This window comes from Eptesicus fuscus, chromosome 6 (assembly GCF_027574615.1).
Source record: "Eptesicus fuscus isolate TK198812 chromosome 6, DD_ASM_mEF_20220401, whole genome shotgun sequence".
Classification (NCBI taxonomy): Eukaryota; Metazoa; Chordata; class Mammalia; order Chiroptera; family Vespertilionidae; genus Eptesicus; species Eptesicus fuscus.
The window spans coordinates 12204149-12225650 of NC_072478.1; the positions used below are offsets into that span (position 1 = coordinate 12204149).

At 43.9% G+C, this 21502-nt stretch overlaps 1 protein-coding gene across 1 annotated transcript; it reads left to right on the forward strand.

The window, feature by feature from the left end:
- The first annotated feature begins 11041 nt into the window (after positions 1-11041).
- Positions 11042-20908, forward strand: STC1 (stanniocalcin 1). Its single transcript, XM_008151468.3, has 4 exons — positions 11042-11202; positions 13284-13426; positions 14168-14379; positions 20638-20908. Exons 1-4 carry the CDS (start codon positions 11085-11087, stop codon positions 20906-20908), a joined length of 744 nt encoding a protein of 247 aa, XP_008149690.1. The 5' UTR covers positions 11042-11084.
- The last annotated feature ends 594 nt before the right edge of the window (positions 20909-21502 follow it).

Below are 21502 nucleotides of genomic sequence, written 5' to 3' on the forward strand. Positions count from 1 at the left end.
TTGTTGTTGTTGTTGTTGTTGTTTGTCCCTATGTCATTTATTTCTGCTCTGATCTTTATTATCTCCTTCCTTCTGCTCACTCTGTGCTTTTCTTGCTGCTCTCTTTCTAATTCTTTAAGTTGTAGAGTTAGATAATTTATTACCAGTTTCTCTTGTTTTTTGAGGTAGGCCTGTAATGCTATGAACTTCCTTCTCAGGACTGCTTTCACTGTATCCCATAGGTTTGGGAATTGTTATGTTTTCATTGTCATTTGTTTCCAGGATGTTTTTAATTTTTTCTTTGATCTCTTTGGTAACCCAATCATTGTTTAATAGCATGCTATTCAGCCTCCAAGTGTTTGAATTTTTTATTGTTTTTATTGTAGTTGATTTCTAATATTATGCCATTGTGGTCTGAGAAGATGCTTGATATAATTTCAATATTCTTGAATTTGGAGAGACTTTGCCTGTGAGCCAATATGGTGGTTTATCTTTGAAAATGTCCCATGTGCACTTGAGAAGAATGTATATTCTGTAACTTTGGGGTGAAATATTCTGAAGATGTCAATTAAGACCATCTGATCTAGTGAGTCATTTAGGATTGCTGTTTCTTTACTGATTTTTTGTCTAGAGCAGTGATGGCGAACCTCTGACACACGTGTCAGTGCCATTTCTGATGACACGCGGCCACTGAGGCAGCCGCATGCCGAGGATGAAACATTTATGTTATTTAAACTATAAATATCGTGAAATAATGTTTTTTCCTCAAAGGGACACACTACCAGAGTTATGTTCAGTTTTTTGGTGAAGTTTGAAACACCAAGCTCAAAAGGTTGCCCATCACTGGTCTAGAGGATTTATCCAGTGATGTCAATGGGGTATTAAAGTCCCCTACTATGATAATATTGCTATCAATCTCTCCCTTCCAGAAGTTTTTTTTTATGTATTTGGGTGCTCCTGCATTAGGTGCATATATGTTTACCGGAGTTATATCCTCTTGTTGTATTGATCCCTTTAGTATTATGAAGTGGCCTTCCTTATCTCTTACTATGGCCTTCACTTTGAGGTCTATTTTGTCAGATATAAGTATTGCTACCCTGGCTTTTTTTTTTTTTTTTTTTTTTTTTTCATTTTCATTTGCCTGAAAGGTATTTTTCCATTCCTTCACTTTCAGTCTGTGTGAGTCTCTTGTTCTGAGGTGGGTCTCTTGTAGACAGCATATGTATGGGTCATGTTTTCTAATCCATTCAGCCATTGGATTTCTTTTCATTGGAGCATTTAGTCAATTTATGTTTAAAGTTATTATTGATAGATACTTGTTTGTAGCCATTTTTGTTTTTGTGCCTGTGTTCTTTCTTCCCTTTTTTTCTTCCTTTTACAACAGTCCCTTTAGCATTTCATGAATTGATGGCTTGGTAGTAATAAACTCCCTTAGCCTTTTTTTTCTGTGAAGTTCCTGATTTCCCCTTCAATTTTGAATAATAGCCTTGCTGGGTAGAGTATTCTTGGATTCAGTCCCTTGCTTTGCATTACTTTGTATACTTCATTCCTTTCCTTTCTGGCATGATGTGTTTCTGTTGAGAAATCATTTGATAATCTAATGGGAGATCTCTCTCTTGCAGCCTGTAACATTCTCTCTTTGTCGTTTGCCATTGTAATTACCATGTGTCTTGGGGGGGTGGGTCTTTTTGAGTTCATCTTGTTTGGGACTCTCTGTGCTTGTGTGACTTTTTCTTCCTCATATCAGGGAACTTTTCCATCATTATTTCTTCAAATAGGTTCTCTAATCCTTGCTGCTCTTCTTGTCCTTCTGGCACCCCTATTATACATATGTTAGGAACTTTTGGTGTAAGAGAATGGATCTCTGGGTCCTGCCTGATAACTCCTTCTTAAACCAAAAGCTCAAAACCAACTTATTCAAGACATTGTAGCACTGTCAACATAAGAAACATCCAAATCTGTAGAGAATATTTGAGTATAATTGAGGCACACTGACAGCAATTTCTGGGAAGCAAAATCTCAACAGATTGAGAAAATGTTCTGGAGAATGGAAGTTTTGCAACTTATGTTATACATTCAAATAAAAGAAGACATAAGGAGAAATACCAATGAAATCCATAGGTGGTAGATTAAGGAGACAGGAGAAAGCAAAATGGGCTTATCTCTGGTATTGGATAAAAAGGCAAAACAGAAAAGCCCATAGTTCTTTTACATTGGAAATTATAAGATATTTAACAAGTAATATTTATAGCATGTAGAGATGTGGGCAACAAGATAACAATGAGGGGTTCTGTGGCCTCTGCTTTGGTGCCTGGTGGTTGTGTCTTGAGAGGTCTGGAAATATCATAGCTCTGATGTTTCAAATATATGTTTCTTAGATGCAAAAAGACAATAGACAGGCTCACTTAAGGTAAAGATTGACCTTTGTCGGGGAAGCTATAGACCTTGGACATGGCTATTCACCATGACCCACTTTTAGTTAGAACTTTTATGTTCAGACCATCCTATGTGGTTACTTTGTAGGATTCATCATGCTGGCCTCTCCTGAGCTTCTCAGGTTTTGTATGTGGCCCCAAGGATGGTGCCCTCTTCAAGCTCTTAAAGATGATTGAGAACTGGGGAGAAAATTTGCTGGTTCCAAAAGACAAAACACAATAAGAAATTTGAAACATATTTTAGTAAACATCTACAAAACCTAAAATATCATAAACTGCTGTTCAACACATCATGTATAATTACATAAAAATATACTTTTCATAGAATGTGGATGCACTATGACATGTTTGCTATGCTGTGATTCAGGGGCTCCATTAGAACTAGAGCCTAACAGTTTAAAAAGCTGTTGGTTACCTTTAAATCGTTATATACATTGTATGATGTACACACACACACCCTGGGGCTGGAGAGTTTCAACTAAGAACCAAAATTATAACCCAAGCCCCAGGCATGTGCATAGCAGTCCTATTCAGTCACTTAATAGGGAGGGAGGTTGGGGGTTCCCCCCCTACACACACACACACACACACACACACACACACACACACACACACATACTTCCCACAAGCCCACAGTGCCCAGTGAGTCAGTGGGTTTGGATTCTTTACCATGTACCAAATCCTTTTGGCAGTAGCCACAGAATCCTGCAGAAGGCACAGCTTCTTCTGCGTAAATCTGCCCCCACCATGTGAAAAGCACCTATTTTACAGCTAGTGGCTTTGCATTGGTGGCTTCCAAAAAGAGCTGTGGGCTTTCAGTGGTTCTTTCCAATTCATGGAAAAAGGCAACATTTTAAGGAGTGGCGGAAGGGGTGTGAGAGGGACTGAAAGAAAATCTTAGGGCTTCTATAAGGCCTTCTAAAGAGATTTCATTTGTTTGAAAGGAGACCCACTAGGAGGGCCACCAATTCTCAGAGCCTTGTGAGTAGAAGGCAGCTCCTCGCACCCAGCTCTGGGTCCTTCTCGTCCAGCTCAAAGTCAGCCGGGGTTGACATGAGGAGTTTGTGCATGAGGACACCTAAGTCATAAGAGAAAGGATTCTATTTCTATGTGTCTTTATCTGTGATCTGGGAAGACATTGAGACTCATAGAGTAAGTCTAAACCATCAGTCCATTTCTCTATTTCTTTTTTTTTTTAATATATTTTATTGATTTTTCACAGAGAGGAAGAGAGAGGGATAGAGAGTTAGAAACATCGATGAGAGAGAAACATCGATCAGCTGCCTCCTGCACACCCCCTACTGGGGATGTGCCCGCAACCAAGGTACATGCCCTTGCCGGAATCGAACCCGGGACCATTGAGTCCGCCGGCCGACGCTCTATCCACTGAGCCAAACCGGCCCCGGCATTTCTCTATTTCTTTAGAGGAAGAAAAGAAAGAGAGAGAAGCTATGACTAAAAAAGACCAAGACATTGGCCCTTCCTTCAAATCAATCTGTTTCTCAAGGTCTGTTTAATATCTCACTTCTAATGTTTGACTTTAACAGTGTGGCTCAGTTCTCATTGTTTTCCATATTCCGAAGTCTTCTGTGAGTCATTTAAACACCAAATGAAGAATAAAGCGCCCCCCGCCCCCCCACCCACACACACACACACACACACGCACAGGAACTGCCCCTCCTTTGTTAATCTAATAAGAGAAAAAGTAAAGACAGTGAATTACAACGATGTGAAAAATTCTTATAAGTACAAATATGAAAAGAAGCAATAAAATCGTATTAAAATTTGCTGTCTGGGAAGAAGAAGAAGAATAATACGCACTGCTCCACAAGCTTGTGAACTAAGTGTCCCTGTCTTAGCACAGTGACTCCCCTGGTGACATTTTTGCCCTTAAGGATTTCACCACTTCCTCTGAAGCTGCAGCTTTTTCTCTCTCTTCCTCCCCCTTCCTATTATTGTCACTAGAGAATGCAGAATGACATGTTCAAGAAAATGCTTGCCTGGAGGCCAGAGAGTGTTTCCTTTGCACTTGGATTTCCATTTATTCCACTAAATTTCCTTACAATTAATTTTAAAAAGGGCTGAGAGAGTTCCTTTCCCAAACAGCTGACAAAAAACATGATCCGTGAAAGCAAACAAAATGGCACTTGGTGACCATTTTGCTACCATTATAAAAGCCTTGCAGTTTACATTCTGACTTTGCATTCTGCACTTTATTACTCTGATAGAGTAATCGGAATATGTTGATACTCCCATGATACCCATCCAGAGCCAGGAACTGGTTTATCTTAATTGCACTTTAGCCTAAAGCATATTAAATGCAACTTGATTATAAAATGCATTTGAATTGCCATCATAAATTTCTTGGCAAGATTTCCAAACATCAAGTAAAAAAAAGTCTGTAATCTCTTAGTCTGGCCCCTTCGCTGCCTTGCCAGGTAACTTTGTATAAAAGCTGCTCCCTCTCCACATCCCCCATTCTCGGCCAATAAACTAGCAATAATAGATGTGTCTAGCACTCGGGAATGGCTGCAAGACACCTCTTTATACTTGGACAGCGTTTTGCAAATGAGAAGCTGGCTCTGGGATAAATATGGATGATGCCTCAGTGCGGTTGTTGGAGTGGATTTCTTTTCCCCATTTCTATTTCACAAACTCATTGGTATCATCCATCAGTCTCACTGGTTACAGTACAGTTTAACACTGAGTATTTGCGGCCCTGTGTTCAGGTCCATGCCGCCCTCTCTTCCCCACACTGCACTGTCTGTCATGTCACAGTGCTAACGGCATTGCAGGAACAGGAGGCTTAAGGAGCACACACCCCGTTGGATGGATTGCAAGTGGGAAACCCTGCTCTCTAACTGGAGGGGGCTGCATTACATGCTGGGTGTAAGGCTTTCTCGCATTGAGCAGTGTGACAGGCCTGCCCCGCCTCTCGAGCATTCCCAACCAGTCCCAGCATCTAACAGTGCAGGTGTCTTCTTCACAAAGGTGTCTGAGGGTGGGGCCAAGAAGCAGGAGAGGAGTCAGGCATAGGTATGCCCCCCCCCCTCCCCTCCCACACTCCCCTGGAAGGCTTCCAAACAATAGGACAGCCACAAAAAGTGTCAGAAATGGAGTGAATAGTTATTCAGCCCTGACCTCCGTCCGCAGACCACTGGAAGAAAGAATGCTGAGTAGAAAAACCGGTCACAGGCATTTTTTCTTCACTAACGAGGAGCAATGCTCACGACCACCTAGAAATGCAATCCCTTTTTAAACCAAGGATTTCAAAGTCGTGCACATGTGTTATCTGATGTATCATCTTATCTGCCCTGAACAGTTAGGTACAGATATCAGCCTCCCCTTGGTATTGAGGCAGAATACATCAGAAACTTGCCTGCAGACTGTTTTCCTAGTAGGCAATAATAGGCTGGTGTATGGAATGCTATGTGCTGCAGAACTCCCAAATGTTTGGGGCCAGGCTAGTCTGTAAGCTCAGCACCTAGGTTACGGGTGAATGACCTAGACCACAAGTGTAAGTTATCTCCCTCGAAAGCATCCAGATGGCCTGAAACAATGGCCAATCTAATGTAGGCAGGATTCACTTTTTTTTTTTTTTTAATGTAAAAGAAACTTCTCATTGCGGCCGGTTGATTCGAGCGCCCTCATGTGTCCCCGCAGCATAATGTCACTTTAGGCCTGCCAAAGGGCTATCGGTAATGGCAGATTCAATGACACATATATCCTCGTCCCACTTGTTTCAGGAGCCTTGTGTGAAACCGAAGATTTGCAGGCTGCCCTGGAACTATGAATTTATTCTCCCTGATATAAAGTGACATCGGAGCTTATACCTAAAAAAATGAGAATCCGATGTTCACAGGAGTAGAGGTGAATTTCAACATTTCCTGTTCTGGTTTGACACATAAGGTCATTCTCTCTATTTCTTTTTCCTCCTGCCACACCCCCACCCCAAGGGCAGTGCTTTTAGCTTAGATACCCCCTCCTCCACTGTGATGCTCACACAACTGAGGCACCCAAGCTACTTCTATAATAAGCAAATCTCAGGAGACCTTGCTCCCCTTCCTGTGGGAAGAAGGGTCGCATTTCTTCTCTTGGAGATAAGAAGCATCTGCAGTAATGCCTGGCATGGAGTAGATAGACACCCAGTAAGTGTTAATTGAATCCAAACCTGTAAACTCTTTTCCAACCCACTTGCTGTATTATATTTTCAGAAAACAGACATTCTTCCTCAAATGCAACATTCACGCATTAAGAAATAGCTTGGGAATTCGTGGAGCTCAGGAAAAGGTCAAACATTTCCCTGCATTTCCCACAACACCTGACCTTGTGCCAAACACTCAGAAACCCTCTCTAAACTGGGGGGGGGAGGGGGGCGGGGGGGAGGGAAGGTTGCCCTCAATCTAGTCCCTCTCTTTCTCTGGCAGAGTTTAAAGCAATCAAAGACATATAAAGAGGCAAAGATTCACACTGGAATTTGAGACTGCACACAGAAACCTGGTATCTTCATATAAAATTAAAATAGAAATTTCCCCTCATCTTCCTGACTTTTTTTTTTTTTTTTTTTGTAGCTTAGGAAGGCATGACTCAACAGTCCAACAGTGCAGTCAGCGCAGAATTCCCAAAAAGGAATGACAATGACACTCCAACCTTGGTCTCTATGTCAGACCAACCTTGATGGGTCTTGTACTCTGTTAACAGCAAAAGAAACATTTACCCAGAAACCATGCTCCTGGGCTCCTCTCAGTAAAAAGGCAACGAGCCGTTCACTGCTTAGCTTTAAGCTAGCCAAATCCAACAAAGCCCCAGAGATATTTTTGGCTTAATCTTCTCACTGAACTCATACCAGCCTTGCACGGGCATAGCCAGGGCATCATCACCCAGCCTTAGGTGTTGGCAGATTCTCCCATGCACTTCTTTGCACATTCCCTGCTCGAGAGCAATGGTAAAGGCTCCCCTCCCCTCCCACCACTGCACCTGGGGGCACCTCCATCTCATTCAGCCAGGCTTGGGAAGGTCCTTCATCTATCTATAGCCCAGACAAGTCTTTTTTATAATTTATTTTTATTGATTTCAGAGAGGAAGAGAGAGAGAGAGAGTCATCAATGATGAGAGAGAATCATTGATTGGTTTCAACCCAGGAACACACCCTTGATCGGAATTGAACCCATGACTCTTCAGTCCATAGGCCGATGCTCTATCCACTGAGTCAAACTGGCTAGGGCCCAGTCAAGTCTTTTGTTAGGTAAGTCTATGACCTTAACAGAAAGTGGCTGCCTAATGGAGATGCTAGATAGCCTTGTCAAATAAAATTGTAACCAAAAAATGAAGAAGAAATGTGCATCATCTTTGTTATCATTAAACTGGGCGAAAGCTTTTTTTTTTTTCTTGTAGGTTAATTGAGAATTTCCATTTTATTTAAAATATTTATCATATTTTTCCTTTCCTACTGCTACATCATTATCAGGACCTCATCAACACAAACTGATATTACTAACTGGTCTTATAACCTTCGCTCTTTTCTCCCCCCAAACCATCATAAGTATAATCAAAAGATCTTCCCCAAACATTAATCTCAACACATCACTTAACAATTCTTACTCAAGAACCCTTACCGACCCCTGTTGCTTGCAGGATAAGATCTGAATTCTGAAATCTAACGTTCAAATTCCTCCATATTCCCTCATACCCCTCCCCACCCCCCCAGGAGAAGTTACAAAGGACATCACCTGCAGAGTTCCAAAGACTCTTCTATCATTAATTTAAAGTTCAAGACAGGAACTCAATGACTGTGGACATTCAAATATCTATGAACTCCTGGGAAGAAACTTGACATTGGGTGTTTCTACTTAGGCTCTACCTCGGTCCTTTGATGTTCTCAAATACATTGAAATTAGTTACATGCAAGCCAACATAGCTGACCATTATTGAATTTCCTCAGATGACAGCTTATTTGTCTGTCATTGTGAGACACTTTGCACACCCAGCAATGAACGTCCAGGCACATGACAGTAAGGGAGTGAAATAAGGAGGAGCAATAAATCAACATCAGAGGAAACACACACCACGTCCTGACACTTGTAGAACAATGTGTTCTGCTGTGAGCACCAGAGAGCAAGAATGTGGGTGGTGGGAAGTAAGTCATATTAAGCCAGTAGATCAACACAGGGAAAGTCCAACAAGAGAAACCAGCAACACAGCATTTAACAGTGAAGAGGGGCTAAGTAGGTAGAGAATGCTGAGGAACAGAAATCAAGATCCTTGGAGGGGTTGGGGGGAAATCCATGCATCTACCCCCTTCTTCTTCTAGAAGAGAACATTCAACTATACACTGCCATACATCTACCACTCCTGCCTAAAAGCAATAAAATCAACCTCTGAGACCTCCAGAATATGACCTTTTTTAAATAGGAAATATCATAGCTTTTTCCTAAATTCTTGAAAATCAATAAATAGTTCACATCTTTCCCTCACTGATCCTTCCTTGAAGGTCCTTGCATGAGCCTTGCCCACATCTCTAGCCGCTGTTGACCATACTATGCCAGGTTCTGACATCCTGAACCTTCAGGAGATAAGACTGAGTTTGAGCATCTTCCCAACTTGACTGCAAGTGCCTCGGTGACAAGAATCATTACTTTTCCTTCCTCTATATCTCTTCTCTTTTACCCTCTCTCTTCAGCCCCTAGCATTCAGCCTAGATCCTACTTGAGAAATATCAATCAGATCAGTTAATATCATTAAAACGTACTTATTATTTCATTGAAATTTGACATTTTCTTTCTTCTTTTAGATGTTTCCTTTATCTTTTATTTCCTCTATCTCTCATACTTTCCAAACCACTCTCTCTTTTGCAAGGAGGGCTACAATCACTCAGCAAATCCACTGCCCACACACACATAGAGCTGATTCTTGGTGTGTAGCGAATAAAATTGGCACTCTTTCTTCTACCTTTGCCTGAAGATTTGGGGATTTAAACTGAAACCACTGGCTGGCTCTGCTTCTTTGCAAGATCATTCTGCCTGTGTCTGTATGAATCTCCAATGGCCCTTTCTCATTTACCTCCTGAAATCTTTTAAGGGATTTTTTTTTTTTTTTGCTTAATCCCTTCACTTCACTCAGCCCTAATGACCCCCTCTCCACCCTGATAAATCCTCTTCTGGATTATTAACCACCTTCACAAGTTAAGAACACGCTTCAGTGTTGCCTACAGCCCACTTATAAGAAAATACGAGCTTCTACCTAAGCATGATCCACTGTAATGCCACTGTAATTGTCCCATTAAGTCTAGAGCTTATCAGTCTTTTCTCCTACACATTCTGGGCTTTTCCTACCCCTTCCTTCCAGTCCCGCCACCCCACCCCCTTCGCTCCCCCACCCCAAGAAATGACCTGGTTTCCCCAGCAGGTTTCATCTTGCATTGGCCAGCTTATTGTTTCAATGTGACTATGAAGTTGCTGGGCTTGGACACACCGTGTATTAACTTTCCAGGCATTCACGCTGTCTCCCAGTTGAGTGTCTTGCATGTAGAAGTGCATGTGTGTACCTACGATAACTAACACTCTGGAGTTTCAGTCACTGCTGGTGATTAAAAGGATGGGGTCAAGGTTCACTTGTGTGACTAGAAAATCATAGTGTTAGAGGCCTCAGGAATGCTAACCTTGACAATTCACAGCTTGGAAACAAAGATGGAGCAAGGTAAAAAGACTCCGCCAGGGTCATAAAGCTAAGCAATTGGGAATGTGGGGCCACAGCTCAGAGTTGCCATGCCCTTGTTCATCAGGACCCTTCCGCTCATATATGTCCCTCCTTGGGGGCTCTTATATGCGAGTGAGAACTCAGAATACTCACATACAATCAAAATGCATCACAGACCTGGGAACATGCGTATGCAGAGAAGATGGGGAGGGAGTGTGTGTGTGTGTGTGTGTGTGTGTGTGTGTGTGTGTCTTACAAAACAGAGAATGTGCTATTAAAATTAGAGTAAAACTGTTATAATGAGATTGAATGAAAATCCAAAGAGAGCACACTCCCCCATCCTGCTCTCACTACCCACTCCCACCCCCCAGCTCAATTTTTTTAAAAGATGGATAGATGTCCAAAGCACCTTGTTGAGATTGCCATATGGTTTTCCCTTGGTTCGAGCAATACAAAGTTATCCTCTAATTCCATGAAAATAGCTTTTTCACACATCTATGCACATACAGTCACACACACACACATGCAACATTGGCAGCAGGTACTTTTAATTTGCTGGAAAATATTTCTAAGAAGTCAAACAGCTCCAGCCCAATGAGCTTGCCCTCCGATTGGCTAGTCAGACCAGTTGAGGGACCTGATTGGTCCCTGATCCTAAGGACCGATAAGAACGGCTATAAAACCCCTGGGTGCAGCTCTTGGGCCCCCAGTTTGCAAAAGCCAGAGGTGCAAGAAGCAGCGACTGCAGCCACAGCAGCAGCCACAGCAGCCACAGCAGCAGCAGCAGCAGCAGCGGAAGCGTCAGCAGGAGCAGCATCAGCAGCAACAAAAAAGATCCTCATCGAATCCTCACCTAGGCTTTCAGTGTATCCAGATCCACATCTTCCCTCGAGCCGGGAGAGGGAAAGAGGAAAGGGGGGGGAGGAAAAAAAAAAAAAAAAAAAAACGAACAACTTAGCGGAAACTTCTCAGAGAATGCTCCAAAACTCAGCAGTGTTTCTGGTGCTGGTGATCAGTGCTTCTGCAACCCATGAGGCGGAGCAGAATGATTCTGTGAGCCCCAGGAAACCCCGGGTGGCAGCTCAGAACTCAGGTAAGCGGCAAACCCAGGACCGGTTTCTCCCCCAAAGAGCTGTCCTCATTTGCCTCTCGCTTTTGCAACTGTGTCTGCGACGGCTGATCTTGATAATAAATGTACTGCATGCCTGATGGCAATAAACTGCCAGGGTAATCCAATAGCCTTAGGAAGTGGAGCTCCTTTGTTTAATAAATTGCACGCAACTAACGAAGAAGCTGGGCGCTCTGCTGAGGGTATTTCATTGCATAAGCCTAGCCTGATTGCCTGAAATCTGGCACGTACCCTCTTGGGGGGGGGGGGGGGAGGAGGGGGCGGGGAGAGGCTTGAATGTTGGCATGCTTCAAAGCGCTCTCTATACTTCCAGAAGGCGAAGCCGATCTTAAGGTGAGGCATGATGGGGCTGATGCCCCTCTTTCTTCACCCTTAAGACGCTGTAACTTGACTTCCCCACCCCTTCGGGGAGCACACCGAAATCCCCCTCTGCAGATTGATTTACGGAGCCATAGCCCTCAAGTCTGACAAATCCCGAGCAGATTCAGAGGCAACCCTACACATCCCACCCCCCACACTGCTCCTCCTCTTCCTCCCGGCTCTCCTCTCTCTCTCTCTCCTCTCTCTCTCTCTCTCTCTCTCTCTCTCTCTCTCTCTCTCTCCATTCAGTCGCCCATGCCCCTTGGAAAGGAGTATTTGTGAAACGTAGCAGCTGTTTCTCCCAGGGAAGGTCTCGCTCTAGTCCCGACCCCCGGAGCAGTTCATCGCGTATTCGCTTGGCCTCCAAGGGAAGAAGAGTCCTTAGGACGCCGGCTCTGACACCTCTGCCTTCTGACTTGGCTTGTCTGCCCGGCTCCTCATTCATCGCTGCCTCGCTCCCCCAACTGTCAGCAGAGCTGGGATCGCAGGTGCCCAAATGCTGCAGACGACGCTCCCCTCGCAAGAGCAGGTCCCTGCCGGGAGCAGGGCTTTGCTTCACTTCCTTTTGTACTTAGTTGCTATAGAGATGCCGTGATTCACAAGTCGAGCTTGCCTAAAACAATAGCAGCCCTAATGCATATTAAAACTGCTCAAAGCAAAGTTATAATTTGAACCCGTGAAAATATATAATTAGGGAAATGACTTGTAACATCCCAGAGGCTGCGGGTGGTGGGAGGGGGGAGGGGAAGCCTAACCGAACCACGCTTTTGATCTCAGAGGAGAATCCTATGGCATGAAGGCTGCAGATCATTTCTTGCAGAGCTGCCTGCCAGAACACCCCCCTTCTGTAGGAGAGAAATTACTTTTATGGGAGATCTTATCCAGAATGTAGAAAGCCTCATGCAAGTTCTTTGCGGTTTTCTTCCAGTCTTGCACAAGGGTACCTCTGCCTTTTTATTCCATACCTGTGTTTCTCTCTCTCTCTGTCTCTCTCTCTCTCTGTGTGTGTCTCTCTCTTTCAAAAAAACAAAAAAAGGGGGGGGGGCTTTTAATATGAGAGACATCATGCATACCTCTAAGCACTGTCCTGTGGTGGGGGTTGGGGGTGAAACATGGACGGCTCACATTGCCATCTGCCAGTATGAAGGTAAGTTAAAAGCCCTTAATTCGGAAGGGACTCCTGGCAACTTCTTCTCGGCCATTTAGACTAAAATTCCATCCTTATTACTCGGGAGTGCATTTTCGGGAGCCAAATGGACTCCCTGGCCCTTGCACCTCCTAACCCTGACCACCAGCCCCTGCTTCGCCTCTCCTGCTTTCAGGCTCTAAGTGATGCCCGTTGGCTCTGCAGAGCTGTTTCAAGCATCGCGCATCCCACAGACTCCAACCTTCCTCTCCAGCCCCCCCAAACGGTGTGGCAACGGGGAGCCGGAGCCTGTAGCCCAGAGGGAAAACACATTCCCTCTCCTTCAAGTGCCCTGGCTCTTGTGAGCCAAAGGGATCCCCCTGGCCCCTCACTTTCTCACCACCCACCCCTCTCATTGAGTCTATCTACTACTGGCCCATCACAGACACCTACCGTAAGTTCTTCTGACCCCGTGTCCTTGAATGTTTCCACCACACCAACTTGACCCATTGGAACCGCCCTCTCGTCTGACTCGGATTGGATGGGTTGTCTTTTTCAGCTGAAGTGGTTCGCTGCCTCAACAGTGCTCTGCAGGTTGGCTGTGGGGCTTTTGCATGCCTGGAAAACTCCACCTGTGACACAGATGGGATGTATGACATCTGTAAATCCTTCTTGTACAGCGCTGCTAAATTTGACACTCAGGTAATAAGACCTTGACCCCTTCCTCCCACTGGCTGCTTGTCTTTAACAGTGTGTTAGACTTTTGTGCTTAGGAACCAGTCTTGTAGGGAACCAGCTCTCCTTCCTAGCCTCCCCACTCTAAATTCTCACCTCCGATGCGTGTAGTACACACACACACACACATGCACACACACACACACATTTTTGGCCTGGATATAGGTTCTGTAGAAGGCATTCCCCACCCACTCTAAGGCACGATGGTAACATGCTGACAGAGGCTCTCTTATAAGGCAGGGGTGATAAGCAGAAAACTTCGCTTTATCAAGAGGAAATAAAAATATTCTTCTAACAAATAAGTTCTTCTCATTTTATGGCCTAGCATATTAACTTCTAGTTTGTAGTTTGAGTTATCCAAGTCTCAATCCCAAGGATACAAAGCCATATTATGGCTATTTTTAAGCTGCAGGGTGGTAGTTTATAGTTCCTCTCTCTCTCTCTCTCTCTCTCTCTCTCTCTCTCTCTCTCTCTCTCTCTTTTTTGGTCTCCTGTCTCATTTTATTTCTATGGAGCTCAGTTCTCAAGGTAGTCTCAGAGAGGAGGGACATTTTTTCATCCTGGCCACGCACACAGTTTTCTCATTGCAAGGACATGCAGATGGCCACAGTACAGTGCCAGGAGCCCCCTAAGTTCTGCACACTGGAGGCCCTGTCCTCTCTTGTCAGCTCGAGCTAAAGGTTTTCCTCCGACCCCTTTCCTTGGCAGGGAAAAGCATTTGTCAAGGAGAGCTTGAAGTGCATCGCCAACGGGGTCACCGCCAAGGTCTTCCTCGCCATTCGGAGGTGCTCCACTTTCCAGAGGATGATTGCTGAGGTGCAGGAGGAGTGCTACAGCAAGCTGAACGTGTGCAGCATCGCCAAGCGGAACCCCGAAGCCATCACGGAAGTCGTGCAGCTCCCCAACCACTTCTCCAACAGGTACAAAATGAGTCTACTTTTTTTTTTTTTTTTTTTTTTTTTTGCAATTATGGTGGAAGAGGGAGTGGTTGGCTGGCAGAGCCAGACACAGAAGGGGGTTTAAATTGCCACAGTCATGCTCTTATTTTAGCTTGCAGTCTTCCCAGCTTTTGCAGGAAAAAAATGTGTTTGTGATTGGTTGTGACAGCTTAAGCAGACTGGATTTTTTTTTTTTTTTTTACTGTTATAGGAAAAGTCTTCCCATGTAGCTAATAGAAAGCTTCATTTTCCGCAACCCTAGGTATATTTTCATGGTCAGTTTCTTGCCATAAGCCTGAAGGGAATGATGAAGTCTATGGAAACAAGCTTTTGAGACATCACATTTGGCTGAATGACTATGCACAGTACAATTAGCCATTATAAAAACTCTGGTCAAATGTCATAATGCAGTCCTTTACGCCTGCATGTATTTTGAGTGAGCCCCAAGCCCAATCAGATACTTCTCTAGGTAGCCGAGAGCAAGCCATCTCACTTCCCTGGGACTGACCTCTCCTTTGTGACAAGTGAAATGGCTAATCTAGATGACTCCCCTGTTCCCTGCCAGGCCAATGTTATCCCATTCCTCTAGTCCTAGATTTCCTGGAATGATGTCCCGGTGACTGCCCAGATCACATTCTCAGCCACTGAGCTGGTAATGCCTAAGCAGCGTGCTTTTCTGTGCCCCTGGCTCGGTCTTCACCAGCCAGTGGTGAACACCTAACACATGAGAGGGATGGCATCCTCACTCCATGGCCTAGAAAGTTCCCAGCAAGACCTGGGCTTCCTCAAGCGTGATCAAGTTAAGAGAGATACTGGTGGGGCTGGCACGGAGGTATGGTCAAGTTCAAGCTCAGCCTACTGTGATGCCCTGTCGGACTAAACCTTGACTCCCAATCCTGAAGTGCTATGATTCTTTGTCTCTCCAAACAAATCCTGACATATTCACAGAGATCAGTCCTATTCATGTTACTCCGACGACCTGGGAGCTAACGCAGGCTTCCCCTGATTAGTTTCCCAGCCAGGTGCTGCCACCCTTCCTCAGACAGTGGCAACAGCCTAGTCCTCTGGGGTTTCCCAGAGATTCAGGCACATTCATCACGGCAACTGGAAGATGAGGAAAGGAGCTCCTCCATTGGGAAAGGTTAAGCCCCCTGACATTCAAACTTTGCAAAGTTTCCCATTCACTCATAACCACAGGTCAGTGCTCTTCAGAACCTGGTGTCGATTTATAAACATCCTTTGTTTGGTCCTTGAAAGCCGCTGTGCCATGGGTCCTCACTGATTTCCTCAAGACAGGAAAAGCATATCCAGCATTTATCTCGAATGGCCTGTCTCTTTATATTGACCTTGGTCTTAAAATTCTCATAAGAAGATTCTTATTACACCTGGGAAGAAAAAAGAACCTGGCTAGTTGCTGGAGACACCCTTCACCAGAAGGAAGAGAAATAAAGAGTGCTTAGTCTGACCTGGGGCTAGGGATAAAGGATGCTGTTTGTGTAGTAGCTGGAGGTAGGAGTATGTTAGCAAAGCCATTATTGTATATGTTGACCTTTAAGGACCTGGTGACTATTCATGATCTATAATGTGGCATGTAACCAATTTGAGGCAATGCTAACCTATTTTAAGTGAGCATCACCCTCCATGATGAAGGGAGAGGTCTGTGGAAAGGAGGCACCGATTCTAGACTGGTGATCCTATCTCAGAAGAGACTAGTAATTTTTTTAATCAGGTCATTATTACTTTCAATTAGTGCCTCATCTCACCACCCTTAGAAAATGGTCACATCTCTTTCTTTAATCATAGGGGAATCACAGGTATTAGGAAAGTGGGGGTGAGGGATGGCCACTTCTGAAAGATCAGAACCTTCCATGCAACTCTTACCTTTCTCCAATTATTTCACTTCAACTGGCTGATATTATTCCTGCTGAGAACTGTAGAGATTTCCGGTTCCATTCTGGGCTTGATTTGCTCTATTTAAGCTCCTCACTCTCCTGAAACATCCTGCTTTCCCAGCCTCTGTCCCACCATGGCTACATGCTAACTTATGCCAACTGGCACAGAATTGTGAAAGGAAGTAGTTACAGGTTCATTCCACCTTCCTGTGACTTATCTAGCCTGAGATTTGGGCCTGGGAGAATCCAAAAGCCTGTGACCTGACCAGGAGCCAGAAGAAGGAAGTTTTCCATGAGGATAGCTGGAGTGCCCCCCTGGCTGAATTTGCAAACTCAACTTTCAATCATGAGAGAAGCAGGCAAAATGGATCGGGAGGTTGGGCAGTGTGAGGCTGGGGAAGGAACTAGACCAGTCCACATCCAGAGTGGGAATACGGACGACACTTCCAGTTCTCTAGGGCATGCATAGGGAACAGGAAACAGAAGAATAATATTGATCAAGGGAAACAAAGGACTATTTATAAACCCTCACACAGAGCGTTCCTAGGCAGTATGTGTGTATTTGGGTAAGCGTGGCTGAAACAGTAGCTATGGAGAATATCTGATCTTATTCTTTACCAAGAAAAAAAAGTTAGTGACGGAATTTTTAAAGTAGGAAGGAAGAAACTTGCTTTAAAAAGTCCTTCAAGGCAGGGTGATCCAAACATTTAGCCCATCAAGGCTTTGTTGCAGATCCCCGATACCCGCCCCCTCACTTCCCCATAAAGATATAGAAAAAAAATCTTGATTTGTTCTAACTCTTCCTGCAAAGGATGGGCCTTAGACAGAGCTGTACTGTTTCTATTAAATTGAGAAGGAACATACATATCAAATCACTAGAAACATTGCATGTCACAGCTGACAATGACCATAGAAATTATCTAGACTAACTGCCGCATTTTACTGATTAAAGAACAGAGGCCCAGAGAGGGGAGTGACCTGCTGAAGGTCACACAGCTGGTAAATGACAAAGTTGGGCCTAGAACTCACATGGCCTTGAGCCAAGCTATTTGATTTCTGCTTCAAAAATGGCAGCCAGTAAAGCCTGCAGGATACATCCACCATCCAAAAATAGACTACCAAGCAGAATTGAATAAATGTGCCCCAGGGTGATCAACAATTAGATCTGTGTGCGTTCTCTCCTCAAAGAGAAGACACATCTTACTTGATACAAGATGGTGCTCAGTAAATATGTGACAGTTACTAAGTCAACTTTTACTGGAGACACAATCTCTTCAATAATCTCACTTAGTGGCTTATAGATAGAAAAGTTCTATCTCATTAACTCACATAGTCCCAGAGCCCAATGCCATATTCCAGCACTAAATGGAGATGGCCAGGATTAACCTGCTGCTCGCCCTGGCAAATGGAGAGCCTGACAGATTTTCCACACTTGGAGGAGCTGCTAATGGAGCCATGAGTATCTTCTGTTCCAAGGAGCCCTCTTAGCCTGACCTTGTTGAGCTAAAAAGGTCCAAGAGAGAAGCTAAGGGTAGATTTGGAGGGAGTCACTAAAAGCAACCAGGCTGGCAAGGGCCATCATCAAGAAACACCAAACACAGATGGGACATCTGTGCTAGCAGAGGAAGCAACAGTAAAGGCAAGAGCAGGAGCAGGCGAGTAGGTTTGACTAAGTGGGGCCAGGGGGACCCACCTGGCCTCAAATAGGCAAGGCCAGCTACAGAAGCTGTGTTTCCTAGCTGGTGTTAGAATTTTTCAGCCAAACAAGACTTTCAATGTTGATCTAAGCAAAGACCATCTTCTCCAGCCCATTTGGGAGGTCATTTGGTGTGAATCGTTCTTTCTAGAAGTGAAAGGGTAACTTCTAAGTTATAAAGTCCTTATTTGGGGGACAGGGGAGTAAGAATCAGAAACCTCATTCTCTATCATCTAATCACTCTGTGAACTGGATTCAGAGATCCAGGGGACCCATGAGCTAGCAGAACCCACAAGTAAAGAGATGGCTGGGGACCTATGTGGGTACGTAGACTTCTGAAGCTATTGCTACAGAGTAGCTTATTCTCAGTTTTTCCAAAACCATTTTTCTCCCCACTTCCTCATTCAAGTGAGCTCTGCTTTGACTCATGTGCTTTATCATTCCAAAGGGTAGAAAATGTGTTTCTGTGCCAGAGAATCCCAATTTTAACAACAGCTGGATATAGCCCAGCCTCATGTGTGGGGTGGGGCCAGGACTGTGTCTGAAACCCAGACAAGACACTTCTCTTTTGGTCCCCAAATTCATCCTGCTCACTCACAGAAGGGTGACCGCTTTGCTTCATTACCCACGTTCCACCCTCTTTACTGTACATCCTTGAAAGGACCTCTCTGGGGGTTAAGTTATTCTGGAAAGATGTTTGATCCTGTGCTCTGTGAGGTGAGTTAAAAATAAACAGGTTTCTTTTCACAGAAGATCTGGTGGCCCCAGTGATGCTCAGGTTCCTCTGAGGAAAGGGTCTCCCCACATAAATACTTCAGATCACTGTCATCAGGACAGTCTCTTATTAGTGAACACAGAGCTAATGGGTGGTGACAACTGTCACCACCTCAACATGGAGCAAACGCATCCCAACTCAAATTTGAAAATAACTGAACTGTCTTCCCAAAGAACAGGGTAAATAATTTATATGTTGTAAATATCAGAGAGTTTAATCCTTTCTGAGCTATAATACTTAGCTGCAGTGTTTGGGATGCTTAAAGGACTTGCACCAAAGATGAAGTTAATCTGTACCAAGCACAAATTTGGGTAAAACTTTCCAGACCTACAGATGATTTTTCTTGTGGGAATCATGACTTATGGGAGAGAATTATATTTGTAAACCTCCGTTTCCTCTGTGGCCACAAAATTAAACCAACAAATCAACAGTGAATGGGCAATATTGCCTGATGATACTGGCACATGAGAAGTATAAATAAAAGGACAAAATCCCTGCCTTCAATAAGGTTAGAGTTTACCCAGGAAAACAAAACCATAAAATGCTGACCTGTATGATGCTAACCAAATATCTATAAAATGTCCAAAAAAGGAAGAGGCCAGCTAAGGCTAGACCAGTGAGAGAAGGTTTCCTGGGATTAGTGAAGCATGAACCACTAAAGACCACTAATCTTTCCATGTGAATAGCCTCATTGTCTGGAATTTGGCCCTCTCACTACAGTATACCTTTGGAGAACAATGACACCGAAGACAGGAGGTTCCTTTAAAGATAGAAGTTTAGTCTGAAAATGTACTCATATGCCCATACACCTGAGCACACACCACCAAGAAAAAGGAAAATCGCAAAGAGGCATCAAAATAACTGCAAATTTATGTGCAATGTCTATTTTTCTATTTATTTTTTAGTTCTATGTTTTATTGAATTTATTGGGGTGACATTGGATGATAAAATTACAGAGCTTTCAGGTGTACAATTCTATAACAATTCATCTGTACCTTGTATTGTGTGTTCACCACCCCAAGTCAAGTCTCCTTTCATCACCTTTTTTTCCCTCCTATACTCTTCTACCTTCCCACACACCCCTTCCCCTGTGGTAATTACCATGCTGCTGTCTGTGTCTATGAGTTTTTTGTTTTGTTTTGTTTTGTTTGTTGTTTTCTCCTTAATCCCTTCACCTTCACGATAGCTTTGATGGACCTGAAGAGTATTATGCTAAGCGAAATAAGCCAGTCAAGAAAGACAAGTATCATATGATTTCACTCATATGTGGAATCTAAAGAACAAAATAAACTAACAAGCAAAATAGAAACAGACTCATAGAGAACAGACTGACAGCTGTCAGAGTGGAGGGGTGTTGTGGGGCTGGGTGAAAAAGGTGAAGGGATGTGCAATGACTATTAATATGTGTCGCATGTTGGCTCATCTCATGATATGTGACGAAGTCCTGCTTCTACCATAAACCCGTGTGTGACCTCAGACAAGTCACTTCAGCTGTCCCACCTTAGTTTCTTCTCTGTAAAATGAGATGATTAAATAGTCACTAAATGATCTTGACAACCCCATCTAGCTTGGACCATCTAGCTCTATAATTATTTCTAAAACTTTTACACATTGTCATCAGCTACTATCCAAAGTAAATTCCCTGAGCTCTGAACTTGAAGACAGACCTGTCTTGCATTGTGTTGTAAATCCAGGAAGCACTCAAACTAATAAGACACTGCACAAAGATTAGAGGCCAAGGTGACTATCCGCTGGTAAACTATTTGGGTTCACATGGCTTGATCATTTGGGATAGGTGTTGGCTGGAGCCCCGATGAAAGCCCTTTTGCCTTGTTCTCACTGAATAGCCATCTCCTGCATTCTCTTTCCCAATGCAGATACTATAACAGACTTGTCCGAAGCCTACTGGAATGTGATGGAGACACTGTTAGCACAATCAGAGACAGCCTGATGGAGAAAATTGGGCCCAACATGGCCAGCCTCTTTCACATCCTGCAGACGGATCACTGTGCCCAAACACACCCACGAGCTGACTTCAACAGGAGACGCACCAATGAGCCACAGAAGCTGAAAGTTCTCCTCAGGAACCTCCGAGGTGAGGTGACCTCTCCCTCCCACATCAAACGCACCTCGCCAGAGAGTGAATGACCAGGGAGAGGTGTTCACAACCTCACCAAACTAGTGTCATTTAAGGGTGTTCACACACCAACTTTGAGTGTACTGTGCCTGGTTTGATTTTTTTAAGTAGTTCCTATTTTCTAGCCCCCTTAAAGAAAAATTGCATGAAACTAGGCTTCTGTAACCAATATCCCAACATTCCTCGATGGCAGCATTCCCACCAGCAGAATATGTGTGATCTTTCTGCCTCTCCTCAGGAGAAAAAAACAACACCCTCTTTTATCACTTTCCTCTACCATGTCTTTTCCCAGCTCCCCTCAAAACTACTCTCAAACACAAAACGTTCGTGTAATTCCCCTGTCCTTGTAATTTGAAGATGTGGAGCCCTTTAGAATGGTTGCCCCAGTAGAGTTAGCTGATAAGAAGCAACTTAATTTAAATGCATGTCTTAAATGCTCATAAAGATGTAAAATGGAATTCGTGTTATGAATCTGTGCTGGCCATGGACGAATATGAATGTCATGTTTGAATTCTTGATCTCTCATGAGCTAGTGTCTTATGGTCTTGATCCTCCAATGTCTAATTTCCTTTCCAATACATTTACCAAATTGCTCAAGCCTGGCT